The sequence below is a fragment of the Micropterus salmoides genome, unplaced genomic scaffold (assembly GCF_014851395.1).
Source record: "Micropterus salmoides isolate LMB-PRFRI ecotype aquatic unplaced genomic scaffold, ASM1485139v1 Ms_hic_scaffold_18, whole genome shotgun sequence".
NCBI lineage: Eukaryota > Metazoa > Chordata > Actinopteri > Centrarchiformes > Centrarchidae > Micropterus > Micropterus salmoides.
The window spans coordinates 29,038,786-29,054,981 of NW_024040928.1; the positions used below are offsets into that span (position 1 = coordinate 29,038,786).

The following is a 16,196-nucleotide window of genomic DNA, read 5'->3' on the forward strand; positions in this document are numbered from 1 at the left end:
TGTGGAGTATGAGGGTAACCTTCGAATCACCGTGTCCACATCCGGTTTTCTATCTGTGTGAGTGTTTGCTCTGGTTCTTGAAATGGGGCTATCCGTCACTCTGTGTGCACATGAGCAGGCCGAGGTTAACTCACACAGTAACACAGGGCTGTCAGGGAGCTGTGTGTTCGAATGTGTCGGGGGTAAAGAAGCAGTGAATGAAAAGGCCACTCGTGTCTCATCCAGTTTTCGGCTAATTTGGACTCACACAGCAAAGTTTAGCTTAATGTCACTGGAATTATGCGTGGGAAAAAGTGACCAACAAAACAACCACGGGATCAATGTTTGGGAATGAGTGTTGAAATCAGCTCCAGTTGTTTGATGCAGAAGGAAACACCAAAGCCTGAGGTTATCACTCGTACGTTACTGCGTCATTTTTAAGCTCATGTACTCAAAAGTGGTTCAAGGAAAGTTTCTTCACGTGTTTTAGCCATTAGCTGTAAATGGTGCGTCCATCACTTCTGACCATTTCCAAAGTGTACCATTGTTTTGAGATGGATTTCCTTCCTTCAGGGTAGCCATCAGATCCAGTTCATTTCAGTAACGCTTTGAATATCAACTTGCAGAACCATGTGTGAAAACTGGACTGCCAAACCTTTTAAATGGGAAAACAATCATTCATATTATTCTTTACACATTGTACATAACTTCCCACCTTTGTCTTATTTATCAGGACGTCAGCATTAAAAACATTAGGATTATATAAAGGAATATCCTGGGCAAATTTAGCAACCAATTGACCCTTCGCTAAGCCACACCCCCTTATTTACTGTTGCCAAGTCCGACAATCTGTCAGACTGGTCGTACTTTTAGCACAGCGCTGCCCCTGTCTATAACTGCACTCTCTGGAGAAATATTTCTGGAAAAAGAAGCAGACAGTTTTGCAGTTGCATTGTGCATTTGCAGGTTGATTTGGGCTGTCAAACTGACAAACTGAAAAATAAAGATAGAAGCTAAAGCCTACCGAGTAAAAGTGAACCAACGCATCACCTGACAATTGACAAAGGACAACAATATTAACAGTGTTCCTGTACAGCTGAGTAGGTTAAAAAGCAGAACTTAGGGCTACTTACTTACTTTCAGTAGTAAGTTTGCTAGCGTTAGCTAACTAACATTACATTAGGAACAAGCCACTGCTGACATATTTCTGTTTTAGGTTTTGGAAAGTAGTGTTGTAGTCAAGACCGCCCAAACCGAGACCAAGTCAAGAGTTTAACGAGACTGAGACAAGACAAAGACTTTAGAGGCTGAGATCAAGTCGAGGCCAAGACCGTGGGAGAGCGAGACCGAGTCAAGACCGAGACCAGTTCCCCACATTACATGACACACAATAAAATGTGGAACGACATCACAGGTGCTTCTCAAACCGATCTGAAAGATCCACATTCCCATTAAAACACCCACAATCAAACACTAAGAGCTGAAATCAACATAAGCAAGTTTATTCAACACTCCTTTTCCACATGGGACAGCCAATAACAGTAACAACACATTTTAATCAATGTTATTGGTTGCATTTGAAGCAATCGTTTTACATCCAATCAAAGTTAGGATGTTAACAATAAATCAGGCGACGCAAAAGCAGTTTATTGATAATCCCAAAGTTATGGTCTTGACTGGTCTTGAGGTAAAATCCTCAATGTCCGAGACAAGACCGAGTACAAATGCGGTCGAGTCCGAGACGAGACCGTCAAAAATTGGTCTCAAGACCGGTCTCGAGTACTACAACACTATTGGAAAGAGAATAAATCGTACCTCTCCTTTCAGCCTCTCTAGGTAGTGACTGTAATTATTACATTAAGAGCCCCAGGAACAGCGTTTGACCAGATCTTGGAAAAATACAGCAAAAAATCTAGAAAATGACTCCTTTAAATACGAGTCAATGAAGCCATGAAGGTGTCGTGTTAGAGCGAGGCCTATACTGCGCTGTGATTGGCTATCTACGCATTAGGAGCGTGGCTTAGTGAAGGGTCATTAAAGAAAAATGTGAAATCAGCTTCTGGGTACTGTGAATATTAACATTTAATGTCAATTTGACTTATTTTTTCACGAAGATATTTGTCTCTGGACCCAAGCATGTGAGACAAAATAACCATCTGTTGGTTCTACTTGAGTGGAAGCAAAAACTAAGCAATCAAGTCTCTGCAGGTTGATTTTCATGGCACACTGAGAAAACCAGGAATCTAAATATTAATCTGATCTAATCTAAACACTTGTGGTAGACTTTATAGTTTTGTGGTTCAAAACTGTAGACAGGAACCCTCTGCAAGTGTCTGCAAGGTAAATCTGAGAGGTTGTGAGATGATTGACCAGATAGTGGAGAAAAGAAGGAATGCTACACACAGTCTTTATTTTCCTAACTTTACCCCTTCGAGCCTTAAACCATTTAAACAATCTAAGAAAAGATCAGTCTTTAGTTAAAGTGCTCACCACTCATAGAGTAGACATCACTTTGCCCTAAAGTCAAACTACTTTATTAATGAAAACCTGGGGAAAAAAGTGTCCGTGACCGCACTGCTGTGAAAAAGCGCTGCAATTAATAGACAATTTCTTTTGTTTTCAGATCATCGTTGTGATATTTGGACTAATTTGGCGTTTGAAAACAGCAGGCCTGATATGTTGCATTGACCACAGAGAAATAAGCGGATTGGAAATTCTTTATTGCTTTGAAAATTGTGCTTCGGCAGCTGTGGCGGCTGTGGCTCAGGAGTTGGAGTGAGGTAGAGGGGTTGCCCGTTAATCGGAAGGTCGGCAGTTAAATCCCCGGCTCCTCCAAGCTGGACTTAGTAATATTACAAAGAATAAGGTCTACGTCGGCTTTATATGAAAAGAGCAATGAGATAACCTGTTATGAATTGGCTCTATTTTAATAAAACTGAATTGAACTGAACTATGGACTGAAGAAAGGGTGAGTAGATAATGCATTTTCCCACCATTTGGAATTTAACACGAGGATTCACAGTTAGAATAATTATATTTGGTTCAAATTTAAAAAATCCTTTATTAATCCCACAGGTTCTCGAAGTTGAGCCTTAGAGCTCCATTGTTGTCCAGAAACTGTTAAAACCCATCAGTGAGCCTCACCTGCTGCACTGGGTGACATGTTCCTTCATCTACACGAACACAGAAACATAGTATAGTTTATTCTGACTTGGTTTCACATACACGGTCCTGCACCACATGTGGATTCATCCGCCGCTGAAAATAGTCCCCAACAAATGCACTATTTCCTGTTTGTTTGTTTGTTTGTTAAAAACCAGCTGAAATTACCAAGCTATTTTTAAGAATTAAACTACTTTTGTGAGGTTTTTTTTTTTTTTTTTAAATGGACATCTTCAGTAGGAACCAGTGGGGTTTGTGGACAATGACAAAACTATGTAATTGAACCAAACAGGCTTTTTGCTGCCGAATTACTTTTCCATGAAGCTTTCTGCCTTTGCTTTACACTTTCACTACACAAGTTGATTTCCTTAACATGCACCTTTTTATCAAGAGTTTTCACTCGGAACCAAAAATAGCCTGCTGGAAAATCAGAGTGAGCACTTTTCCAGGACACAGACAATGACAAAGTGGATGTGCGTACGTGATAACGCCTCTCAAGCCGGAGCGTGAGCCCACAACGTCACGGTAAACAGTCAGTTTCCCACAGCAACCAATCACAGAGGGCAAGCTGTCCTGACTCCGAGTTCCCCCCTTTTTCTTTCTGACCGTGTTCGAGCTGTACGTACGTGTTTGTGTCTGTGACAGAGATACAGTAATGAGATGTATTGTCCCTGCTGTCGATGTTTGAGTGTGTGTGAGTGTGGGAGGAGGCAACAGCAGTAATGAGCTGTATTGTTGGTGTATGTTGTTATCAGACTTGTCAGCAGGCTGTAAAATAACACACTTACACAAATAGCTGTGACAGGGTTAAGGACAATTATGTGAACACCAAGCAGACCAGATCTCAGCCCACCTTCTCCATCTTTGTTTCTCTCCAGTTTATTTTTTTCCCAACTATATAATTTTTAGGTCTACAAATCATCTTCTCTGAGAATCTGTCCTAGTGAAGTGAAATTAAAGTGAAATTAAAGATTCTAATATAACACATTCTCAGGTAATTCCCAGTGGTATTGGGATGATTAACAAGAATGTTACATCTATTTTTATGTAATAATTCATGGTTAATAATAATGTAAACTGTCATTATCAGGAATAATTCAAGTTTGAATACTTGAATTATTCCTAATTGAAGCATCGATTTAGAGAAGGCGTATGTACTTTATTATAATTGGAAATTATATTACACTGTCCTTTTCTATAATTAAATATCTTAATAGCTAGTTTTCTCAATGGCTATGATTCATTCATTCACATTGAATTTGGAGATTTGGGAGTGCTTCTGTGTGCTCAGACTAATTTTAAAACACTTTTACACTTTAAGTGATTCTTTAAGTATTTTGCAGTGGAGACGAAGGCTAAAAGCCAAATCTGCAGTCACATTGTCCTTTTCAGCTGTCTTTTTTTTAAGCCTGGCTGTTATTAATTACTTGAACTCTACTGAATCTAAAGGAACCGCCTGTTGTTCCTAAAAGATTCAACACTCATTTATTTGTATATACAGTGGGTACGGAAAGTATTCAGACCCCTTTAAATTTTTCACTCTTTGTTTCATTGCAGCCATTTTCCAAAAATCAAAAAAGTTCATTTTATTTCTCAGTAATGTACACTCAGCATGCCATCTTGACAGAAAAAAACAGAAATGTAGAAATTTTTGCAAATTTATTAAAAAAGAAAAACTGAAATATCACATGGTCATAAGTATTCAGACCCTTTGCCGTGACACTCATATTTAACTCAGGTGCTGTCTATTTCTTCTGATCATCCTTGAGATGGTTCTACACCTTCATTTGAGTCCAGCTGTGTTTGATTATACTGATTGGACTTGATTAGGAAAGCCACACACCTGTCTATATAAGACCTTACAGCTCACAATGCATGTCAGAGCAAATGAGAATCATGAGGTCAAAGGAACTGCCTGAAGAGCTCAGAGACAGAATTGTGGCAAGGCACAGATCTGGCCAAGGTTACAAAAAAATTTCTGCTGCACTTAAGGTTCCAAGAGCACAGTGGCCTCCATAATCCTCAAATGGAAGACTTTTGGGACGACCAGAACCCTTCCTAGAGCTGGCCGTCCGGCCAAACTGAGCTATCGGGGGAGAAGAGCCTTGGTGAGAGAGGTAAAGAAGAACCCAAAGGTCACTGTGGCTGAGCTCCAGAGATGCAGTCGGGAGATGGGAGAAAGTTGTAGTAAGTCAACCATCACTGCAGCAATCCACCAGTCGGGGCTTTATGGCAGAGTGGCCCGACGGAAGCCTCTCCTCAGTGCAAGACACATGAAAGCCCGCATGGAGTTTGCTAAAAAACACCTGAAGGACTCCAAGATGGTGATAAATAAGATCCTCTGGTCTGATGAGACCAAGATAGAACTTTTTGGCCTTAATTCTAAGCGGTATGTGTGGAGAAAACCAGGCACTGCTCATCACCTGTCCAATACAGTCTCAACAGTGAAGCATGGTGGTGGCAGCATCATGCTGTGGGGTGTTTTTCAGCTGCAGGGACAGGACAACTGGTTGCAATCGAGGGAAAGATGAATGCGGCCAAGTACAGGGATATCCTGGACAAAACCTTTTCCAGAGCGCTCTGGACCTCAGACTGGGCCGAAGGTTTACCTTCCAACAAGACAATGACCCTAAGCGCACCGCTAAAATAACAAAGGAGTGGCTTCACAACAACTCCGTGGCTGTTCTTGAATGGCCCAGCCAGAGCCCTGACTTAAACCCAATTGAGCATCTCTGGAGAGACCTGAAAATGGCTGTCCACCAACGTTTACCATCCAACCTGACAGAACTGGAGAGGATCTGCAAGGAGGAATGGCAGAGGATACCCAAATCCAGATGTGAAAAACTTGTTGCATCTTTCCCAAAACGACTCATGGCTGTATTAGATCAAAAGGGTGCTTCTACTAAACTGAGCAAAGGGTCTGAATACTTATGACCATGTGATATTTCAGTTTTTCTTTTTTAATAAATTTGCAAAAATTTCTACATTTCTGTTTTTTTCTGTCAAGATGGGGTGCTGAGTGTACATTACTGAGAAATAAAATGAACTTTTTTGATTTTTGGAAAATGGCTGCAATGAAACAAAGAGTGAAAAATTTAAAGGGGTCTGAATACTTTCCGTACCCACTGTATGTCTTTTGCTTCAGCTAGTATATGCACAGTGTGCATATATGTGCAATGTGAAAATGTAAAACTTTGTCTATACTGTACAAGTGTGCGCTTGTTTCTTTGTTGGGTGTAATGTATATTAGGGCTGCAACTAATGATTATTTTCTTGGTCGACTAATCTGATAATTATTTATTTGATTAGTCGACTAGTCACAATTATTTTTGTCAACCCCTAACCCTAATTAAACCATTTAACTTATTAAATATCTTTCAAGTGAATCACTGATCTCCAACACACAGCCTAACTAACTAACGTGACCATTAAGTGAACGAGGTTTACTATTCAGAATGAATACTAGTATCAATGCCAGGGGGAAACCAGGGAGGAAGACAAGGCAGCGTAGGCTACTTCTATAATTGACTGGTTTATACAAACTTTTAACTTTTAGAAAAGATTTTTGCTTTGGAATTATATAAAATAAAATAAAATTAAAAGCAAGTACTATAACCACAACTGTACATTAACAATGTGTATTTGGAGTAATAAAGCAACAGTCCTCTTTCGTACTACTTCTGTAGTTTATTTTTCAAAAGTGCTTATAAGTTTTATAAGTAGAGAATGTTCCCCAAGCTACATTAGGAGCCAGATGTTCCTCGATTTACTTTAAAATGTTAAAGACAGAATAACAGGTATGCACATTGAAACTATCTTACAGTTGTGGCCTTTGTTGCTGCTGCAGTGGTCTAACTGGGACCACAGGGCCCCGGGGGCGCGACTGGCCGGCCGGCCGGCATCACTAACATCGCGGGCGCTTGTGGAGCTTCTCAAACCCGAAAACGTTAGAGCACATTTTCGATTTGCCATCAACTTTGGTAAAACTGCTGGCGTTAGCCTCTTTCTCCGTTGCATTCCGCTTCTCACATGAATGCTTCTTCTTTGTGAGTAGTCTTACAGTCAAGCAGTCATGGCAGACAGTGGAAGCGATACTGCCCCCAGCACTTCCTGTAGTGCATTGCAGTTATAAATAAGCAGCCAGAAATGTTCTTAATAAGAAGATTGTTTGCAGAGATGTAACGAAGCGTCGATAATGAAATTTCACGTCAACAAATTTTTATTATCGACATCGTCGATTACTTGGACAAATCGTTGCAGCCCTATGTGTTGGCAAAAAGTATTCTAGGCTTATATAAAAATGAAAGTTGTGTTAAATTGTGTCAGTTGTCAATATTATTGATCACAGCTGGTCCTTATTTATGAGCGTAAAGTCACAGTGCAGTTACTCTCCAGTTCATGGTGTGTGTGTGAGACATTGACAGCTGTGATCTGTTTCGTCCTCATCACTGTGATTCGCTGAGTCGGCTCTCTTTGTTCTCCACGTAGACCACATTTAGACAGAGCCGCCATGTCTCTCTCTCCCATGTGGGTGGTTATGTGTTCATGTGTGGGTCATCTTAAACAAGACAAACCTAAAGCGGGAAAACTCCTTTTTGTTTCTTGCAGACGTGTGTAACAGAAATTCTTCACTGGCTGCAGTAGAGGGGAAGAGTTTTTAGAAAGGGCCCAGCCATCTCATTTCCATCTGGATAAAATGGCCTAGAAGAATTTAAAAACTCTTCAATCATTAGCATTTGGATAGCCATTTTATTATTTAGATTTGCGAATAAAGCATTAACAACCAAAAGTGTAATAAAAATGAAGTTGTTTTGCTTCTTTTGGAAGTAGTTTTGCTTTTGAATGCTTATTTTGTTTTAATGTTTCACCATCATCAACATCGGAAGCTATTAAAACCCATCCAACAGAGTTTCTACCAGATTGTTTGCAATTAGTAACAGTTGGATTTGCTCAAAAAAGTATTATACAGAGATATTTAGGTCAAGTTAGAGAACCACAGTTTTATGAAATATACCATAGTATCATCTGCATATGTATTTATATCAGCTCTGTCACCAACCACAGCATTTCCTGTTTATTACAACTTAAATCTTATTTTATCAAAGCTTTGGTCATTATTTGACACTAAAAATAACATGGTACTCAAGTTAAGTAAATTTCTGAGACCACGATGACATCACTGGTGCAATTAGTCCAACGAGTCAAGAAAGACAGAAACACGAGCAGTCAGACGATCAGACAGATTGCAATCAAACCAGCAACCAACAGTTTGTCCAGATGATCAAAACCACTTAATTGAACTGATAGCACAAATGCAGAGTTTGTATTGGCTAGGGTTGTGAATCAAGAAATGGTTGTACCTACTTTCCAAGAACTGTGGATTAGTTAAGACCTGTGTATTGTGTATTTGGAGATTGGTTCCTAACTTCCTGCATATTTCAGCTCCTGATTGAACTGCAGTGAGCAACAGTCCATAAATCTGCCAGGAGCTGCTACGCCTACCTAATGTCACCTCATTTGTTACGTCAACAAAGCACGAGGAAGAGAATCCTCCTGTTTCCGTTTCTGGACCGTGGCGGGCTGCAGCAAATGCTCCAAACTTTGGCTTACCTTCACTAAAAAGGAGAATGACACAGCAAAATGCAACAGCTGCAGTAAGGAGGTTTGGTGCGAGGGAGGAAGCAACTCCAACATGACAAAGCGTTTACTTCAACACGCCGTGCATCTGAAGGAACGCACTGTGTTCAACGTGTTTCTTTTGCGTTGCCAGAATGCTGGATGGATGTTGTGCTTTCAGATGCACTAATCGAGGAGGAGACAAGCCTGGACTGTGTTAGGTGAGGGTAAACGCAAACATTACCGCAGTCGGCAGAGACCTGGCGGTTTTTAACGGTAGAAATGCGGCAGCAGATGCTGTAACGTTATATGGATCGGAAGTGCCCAACAGTTTGGGTTCATATCTTTCTTTTTCTTAAGTTGAAAGGTGATGCAAATAAAATTTGACAGCGTTTACTGCGTCTCTGCGGGGTCTGTTGTTTTGCACTCGTGGTCACCGCGCATGTCACGTGACTGAAAATGAATGAATTGCACCTGGTAAGAGTAGTGCATCCCTAGAAGTCAGTCTCTAAGATGTGATAATAATAATTTTACAAATTTGTTCCCAGATATCAGGAATTAACTTGGTTATTACAGTGTTTTCTTCTTCAACAATAAGACCCAGAATGATGAAATATGTCAGTGGGGAAACCATAAATTATTCAGTCCTTTTGAATCAGCCAAACTTTAATAAAATTTGAGAATTTAATTCTTAAAAGTTAAAAATTCTCAGGTCCTCCAACGTGGCCGCCACGAGGACGTGAAAAGCCTGGCACAGTTTTAGGTTCCGTGGTGCGAAAGGCAGCTTCCAGTACAGTTAGTATTAGTTTTTTTTTGTCTGACTGCACTAATCTGAAATGCAGTTAAACATTTTAATGGAAATGTCACGCTGCATTAGCATTTTGTTGTAAGAACTCAAAATGAACTCATCATTTCCATAAACATGACTGCCTGGTCTAATAATTCTGACATCAGGCTAATCTGCTGGAAACTTCACTACATTATCCGTCCCGCTGTGAGATATGAAACTCCTCAGCTATTCTTCTTCTTCACTACTAGTTTTGTCTCTACTCCCACCACTGTTCTCCCCTTTAGACTCTTTATTTCACTATATCAGTGCTAACGTGCTCTTATCTCCTCTCTCTTCACTTACTATTTCTTCCCTCTCTCTCTTGCGCTCTCTCTCTCTCTCTCATGCACACTCTACCTGACTGGTGTGATCTCTGGTCTTATCACGGCGAAGCCACACGAGTCTGATGGATCGCCCTCCTTACAGCACTGCAGGCCAAATCACACACTTACACACTTACACACAAATGAGGCATAGCTTTGCTTTGTGGGTGGGTATTGTGTGTGTGTGTGAGAAAAAGGATGAGGTGATACATCATAAAGAACCGCAGGATGACAGCCATTCACAGGTCTGTTGGTCACTTTGTAAAAATTCCTTCTTACATACATGATGCTGTGGTCTAGTATGTTGTGGTACTAAAACAGTAGCATTAACGCCCCTTTTACATAGTGTGATTTGAAGTGTGTTGAATTGGTATTTAAATCCTTACTTTAACTAATTACTGTATTTGATAGGGACAAAGATGAAAACATGTAAAAGATGTAAACATGCTGGAGTTTAGCAAGATTGCTAATTCACATCTGTACTCCCTATACAGGTAACAAAAACATTACAAGTGATTGTACAATTGCAAATATACAATACACAAGTAGAAAGGTGGCGTTGTTGTTGGAAATGATCTGCTGTTATTCTGTATTGTTCTTACTGTGAACAAATCGTTCAGACAGGGAATTTGAAGAGGTAATCTTTGGCTCTGGTTTGCACTACTTTCTGACAATTTAAAGACTAAACAGTTATTTGAAAATGATTAGCAAATGAAATATAATCGTTGGTACTATACACTAGTTGCAAGTTTGGATTTTCAAAAGAAAAGCACTGAAAAACTTTGGTTTAGGTCTGCTGCTAACCTGAGCAGATGACGACACCTCTTTCACGTTGTTACTGGGGAATTGTCACTCAGAGCAGTGTTACCATGACAGCTCGGCAGAGGTATGTGTGCCTTTTCCCTAAGAGCTCATATCTGCCACAAGCTTATTAGAGTTTTAATTATTCTTTCATCATCTAATTACAGGAAAATAAAAAAGACATTTAATACTAGTCAGACTTTGAACTTTGTCTTGCTTTTATATTCCCTTTAGTCTTCTGGCCTTTTTCTTGTGTTCCTCCCCCTCCCTGCCGCTCGTCTCCTCCCCCATTATGCATCTTGTCATTTCCCTCACTCTCTCTTTGTGCTTTGCTGCAGTCTTGGCCGGTGTGTGTTCCTTCCCATTACGGCCGGCTGTTAAAGTTAATTAAAGAAGGGCATTCCTCTTCTCAGTGGCTGACTCACTGCATGACTACTTTGCTTACTCATGCCCAGAAAGACTGTTGAGTCACTGATCCAAAGATCCGATCAGGAGCACCAAACGAGCAGATTGGAAGCCTGATGGCAGATCATCATTATGTCAGAAAAGAAAAGGCTTAAATGTTGTTTGTGACCTTTCAACGGTCAGAACAAACGATTTCGAGAGCTTCAGTCTGTGAGTCAGCTCACACCTAACAGACCAGGGACGTTCGTTCAGTGGTAGCTTTGCTGTCACGCCTTAGTGCAGCAGCAGCGGGGGGGGGCGATGTGGTTACCACCCGCATGAACAAGCACAGTTTCTGCTGCAGTTTGACCTTTTCAAACTTTAGCTGCTCAGCGCTGTGGTAAAAACTGCGTGGGATCAGTAACAGCTGCTGCGCCTGATTGTCACAAACTTTAAATGGCCTGCCATCAAATTTGGTGCAGTCAGTTTCCTTATTTTATTCACAAAGATGGTACGCAGATGTTATTCCAGCATGAATAAAGTAAATGTTTTTAAATCTTTCTGTTACTTTTTGTCAACCTTTTTGTGGAGCGCAACCATCGTGAAACAGCCCGTAGTGGCTCACAGAAACAAATGCAACAGCAAACGTCAATATAAAACCAGTAAACAAATACGCCAAATACGCTGTGACAGATTTGAAACGACCCCTGTCTGTCACGGTGATGGATTCTAATTAATTATTGCACAAACCCTGCTGACATGTTAATACATTTCCTTAGACTGAGCTTATTTCTGATTGGCTGTGCTGCCTGCAAGCTTTCAGGATCGTCACACTTGAAATGTGACCAGCTAAGTAAGAACCAACGAGAGCAGGATGACCGTATTGGACCAGGATTTCAAACCATCCATCATGTATTTATAATCCCCCCCCCCCCTCTCCCCCGTTTGCTGTTTAACCAAACACAAAGTGACTTCTAACACCTGTGACGACCTGAATAATAAAGTGGCTTTAGTTTCCTCATGGTGGAAGTGAAGTGGAGCCAGGGTTTTACTTTGAAAGCTGTGAGCAAAAGCCAGACTCATCAGCCGCTGTGTGTTCTGCAGCCAGGAGAGACAACAGAGAGGCAGTGTGTCATTCAGATGATAGCCACGTCCCCGCAGACGCTCTTCATTCAGCTACGTCTCGCTTGATTACAGAGTTAGGAGATGGAAGTGGACACACAGCTGTATTTTATTCTCCACTGTGAAGGGAAAAGCTGCAGAACAAGCTTGTGAAAACAATCTGTTGTCTGAGAGCTTATCTTGTTTTTACTCTTTTATTTGTTTTCGCTTATATTTGCGTGGGTTTGTAATTGTGTCGCCTTGTGAGTACTGCTGCTAATGACAATTAATTCACCTGCATTTGATAAGTGGTCTCTAAATTATCAGAAAATAATGTGTCCAACCAACCGTCCAACACTTTTAAAACATCAGCTATGACAAAGAAAATCCACACATCCTCATAATCCAGAAGCTGGAATACATTCACAAGCAGGTCAATTATATAAATAAATAAATAAATGAAAGCTTGTTTTTGAGAGAACTTGAATTTGTTGCAGTCTATTCATGCTGCAGTTTCCTGATTACTTTATGCTGGTTTTTAATTAAAGTAGGTAGTTAGTATTTCAGGTTTGTAGTCTTCTTCCAGTGGTTTTGTAGCTGCAGGGCTTTTCTCCAGACAATAAAGCTATCTTTGATCATGACTATATTTTGCTGTTTTTGCGATCCCTGTCACACGGTGACCGAGCTCCTGCAGCTAGCGCCGGGCTTTAGCAAAATTGGTGGTGTTCTGCAGGTGTGCAAAGTCCTGGAGAATATGGTTCAGGAATACGAGAAGGGAAATGTGCACTTAGAATAAGATTTGTATTATGTGATTTAAAGCAACAGTCTGCTCATTGCAAAATTTTGTTATAGTTTTTATTTTTAAATTCACCTAAATAGTCAAAATAGAGTTTATAACAATTCTTGCATTTGAGTAACACGATGTGCTTGTTAATACAGTGCATTTTTACTAAACTGAATACCCTCCACCACACGTTATATTACTCAGCCTGGCCTTTACATTTTATTTTTTTTACAAAAACATAAATGAAGGTAATAGACAATCTTTTTCTTTTGAGGCAGAAAAGTCACACTAAATGGGGTTTGTCTGATGCAAATGATCTGGTCATTGTAGAGAACCAGAGCCATATAGAGTATGTTCTTTTGCTTTTGTGGCCACTCCTAGAAAGGAAGAAATTAGAAAGAGAAGTAAAGACAATTTTACCAGCAGCCCTCTCTCTGAAAGCCTTTGTCCTAGACCTGATAATGGAGGGTAATTTAAGTAGAACACTTTGATGTCAGCGAGCGCCAGAGGAGATGGACAGTTGAACGTCTCGTCTCTCAGTCTTCCTAAGTGTCCACACTTCACCTGAAGCACAGAGGGAGCACAGAGGAGTTCAGGTTATTTCAGCTAGAAGCTCAAGTGCTATTGCACTACAAGATAAACAAGGACACACTGTGGTCTGCAGAGAATCTGTGTGTGTCCTCCCTGTGTCTGTTTTATTCTCCTACAGTAAGAACCATCAGTCCATGTGGTCCAGAAGCAGATTTTCACTGGGTTCTGGTGTGTTGTCACCTTCTCTAACTCACACACAATGTGCTGGAAGATAAAGTCAGACGGGGGGTTTCACATTAGTGGGCTTCACATGCTTGTTCACAGATCATCTACCTTTTGGTTCAGGCATGATCTCCCTCTGTTTCTCCTCCCAACACACAAATAAGCCCTTATATGAAGTTAGAAAATGGCAGAGAGAAGAGAGAACACGGGTGTCTCTACAACATTTCATGATAATCCATCCAAGCATGATGACCTACTGGTTTCCTCGGTGCTGATGACCGACTATAGGTACAAATCTCTGCATTGTTGTTGGTGGCGTGATAGGAAGTGATGAGGAACTCACTGTTATCGCTGCAAAAACAAAGCAAATATAACATCAACTGGTTAAACTGTTGTTTGTCTGGGAATATGTGTTAGGTGTCCTGGTGTAGGATTTTAGCAGACGCCTGTCAGCCAGTAAGAAAAGAGTAATTTCAGGATCAAATCCCAGATTGCTGTCTAGTAACCAAGCCACATTTAGTGGTGACGTGCTCTCGAGCAAAACCCCTCCATTGTCTCTAACAGTGTGTGTTGTGTTGTGTTGGCTGCAGGTGGTGGACTGTTCCTGGGATGAGACGGTGAAGATCTACACGCCTGCCTGTCTGTCTGCAGGAACACACAGCACAGCACCGTAAAACTCACGCATGAGTCCTACTATAGTTCTGAGAACATTACATTGAGTTTTGTTCATCGCCTTGAGGCTTACTTTAACCCAGTGGTTCCCAAACTATTTCTGTCAGGCCCTAAAATTATTTCTCCCCACACAAAGACGCATCACCACACACACGCACATCTTTGGTTATTAAATTCCAATACAGTCTGAAATAATTTATTCATTTTACTGAAAAAAGGGTGAACAAACCTTTAATGAAGTTTGTTCACTGGAGTCCCTTTGTCTTCAAAGAGTCAGTCACATCTTACTGTGAACTTTAAACTTTGTTACTGTCCGCCCTTCCTGCAACGTATCATAACAGATAAGTCCAGTCCCCCTATCATAAAATAGATTTCTGCATCCAGCCTCAACACACTTTGTAATATTTACCTGACAGACCTTTCACACACTTCTCCATGCATCTATATTCAGCCCTCACTGCTCCCTCACTGATGTACAACCCCTACCCGCTACCCAATGTGGGAACCACTTCTCTAACCTCAACCATAACTGCTACTTGCCTAACCCCAGCATTGACTGTCATGTCTGACCTAAACCTTGAAACCAAATCTGAAATGTTTACCTGGTTTGGTCCCCAGGTGGAAGTCCCCAGATAGGGTCCCCACAAAGGGATAAATACCCAAACACACACACACACACACACACCTATACATAAACATTATCAGCAGCAGGAGTTGGGAAAGTTCCACCCAATCTAATCTAGTACACTGAGAACCCAAACACATGTTTGTAACAAGGAGATAAAGAGTGAAACAGAAAGAAGTTCCTCCATTTTGTCATAAATCTTGCTTTTAAATTCTTATGAAGAATAACAAGGAATACGATAAGTTACTGTTAGAGCTGCATTTTATTTGATTAATCAGAAGCCACTTTTGTATCTCAATAATCCTGTACTTTGATTATGGCACAACAGCGCCACCTAAAAAAGTATCTGATCATGATTTTATTTAATAAGCATCCTTTATGTTTCGGGCTTGATTAACAACTTGTGTTGACTTTAATGTAAATAAATTATGTAAATCAGTGAGTGTGGTCCATAATATCTGTCATTTTCTGCTTCTCTTTCATCTCAGTGATATTCTGGTAAACTGTGACTGATTTCACTGCTGAGGTGTAGATTAATGGTTGTTGACGATGTTGTCAGTGATGATCTGTATGTGCAGTGCCTTCAATAAAGATGCAAATATCGCATGAAGATGTTGATATCAAAACAAATCCTTTCTGTACATTCATTATAGCTTTATCGAGTCAGAATCACTACAATCCTGTCACTAAAAGAGCATTTTAATTCAGACATTTTGGAATGGGATTAAACTACTGATTTGAAAATATTAATTACCACAGTGGGAACAAATATTTACAAAGAGCAGCACTCTGTCTTCGCATATCTAGCAGCAGTGTTGGGCAAATTACTCAGAAATTATGAGCTACTTATTACTCATTTAAAAAGTAACAATATTACTTTACTTATTAGTGGGTATTAAAAGTAATTAGTTGCGTTAGTTGTCGGCATTAAAAGTGATGGACAACCTGTTCAACAGCGCATTTTAGATATGGATCCACTTTACTGGAACAATAATTAACCTGAGGAGTCAACAAGCAGCCAAACTGAAAACACTGCAGCCTCTCAGAACTCAAAACGACTTCAGAACTAACGTTACTGTTTTGCACATGCGTTTAGAAGAGAAGTATTCAGGCTTTTACAAAACAGGAAATGTTGATTAACGCCACTCTCTCCTGCCGAGTGTCACT

At 40.4% G+C, this 16,196-nt stretch overlaps 1 protein-coding gene across 1 annotated transcript in view; it reads left to right on the forward strand.

Moving 5' to 3' along the window:
- The window catches only part of pex7 (peroxisomal biogenesis factor 7), a gene marked incomplete in the record, with an annotated part of 94,495 nt that extends 78,841 nt beyond the window's left edge, over nucleotides 1-15,654 (forward strand). The window contains 1 exon segment of the mRNA XM_038726813.1: nucleotides 14,323-15,654. Within this exon segment, the coding sequence (XP_038582741.1) occupies nucleotides 14,323-14,406 (84 nt within the window).
- Between the last annotated feature and the right edge of the window lie 542 nt (nucleotides 15,655-16,196).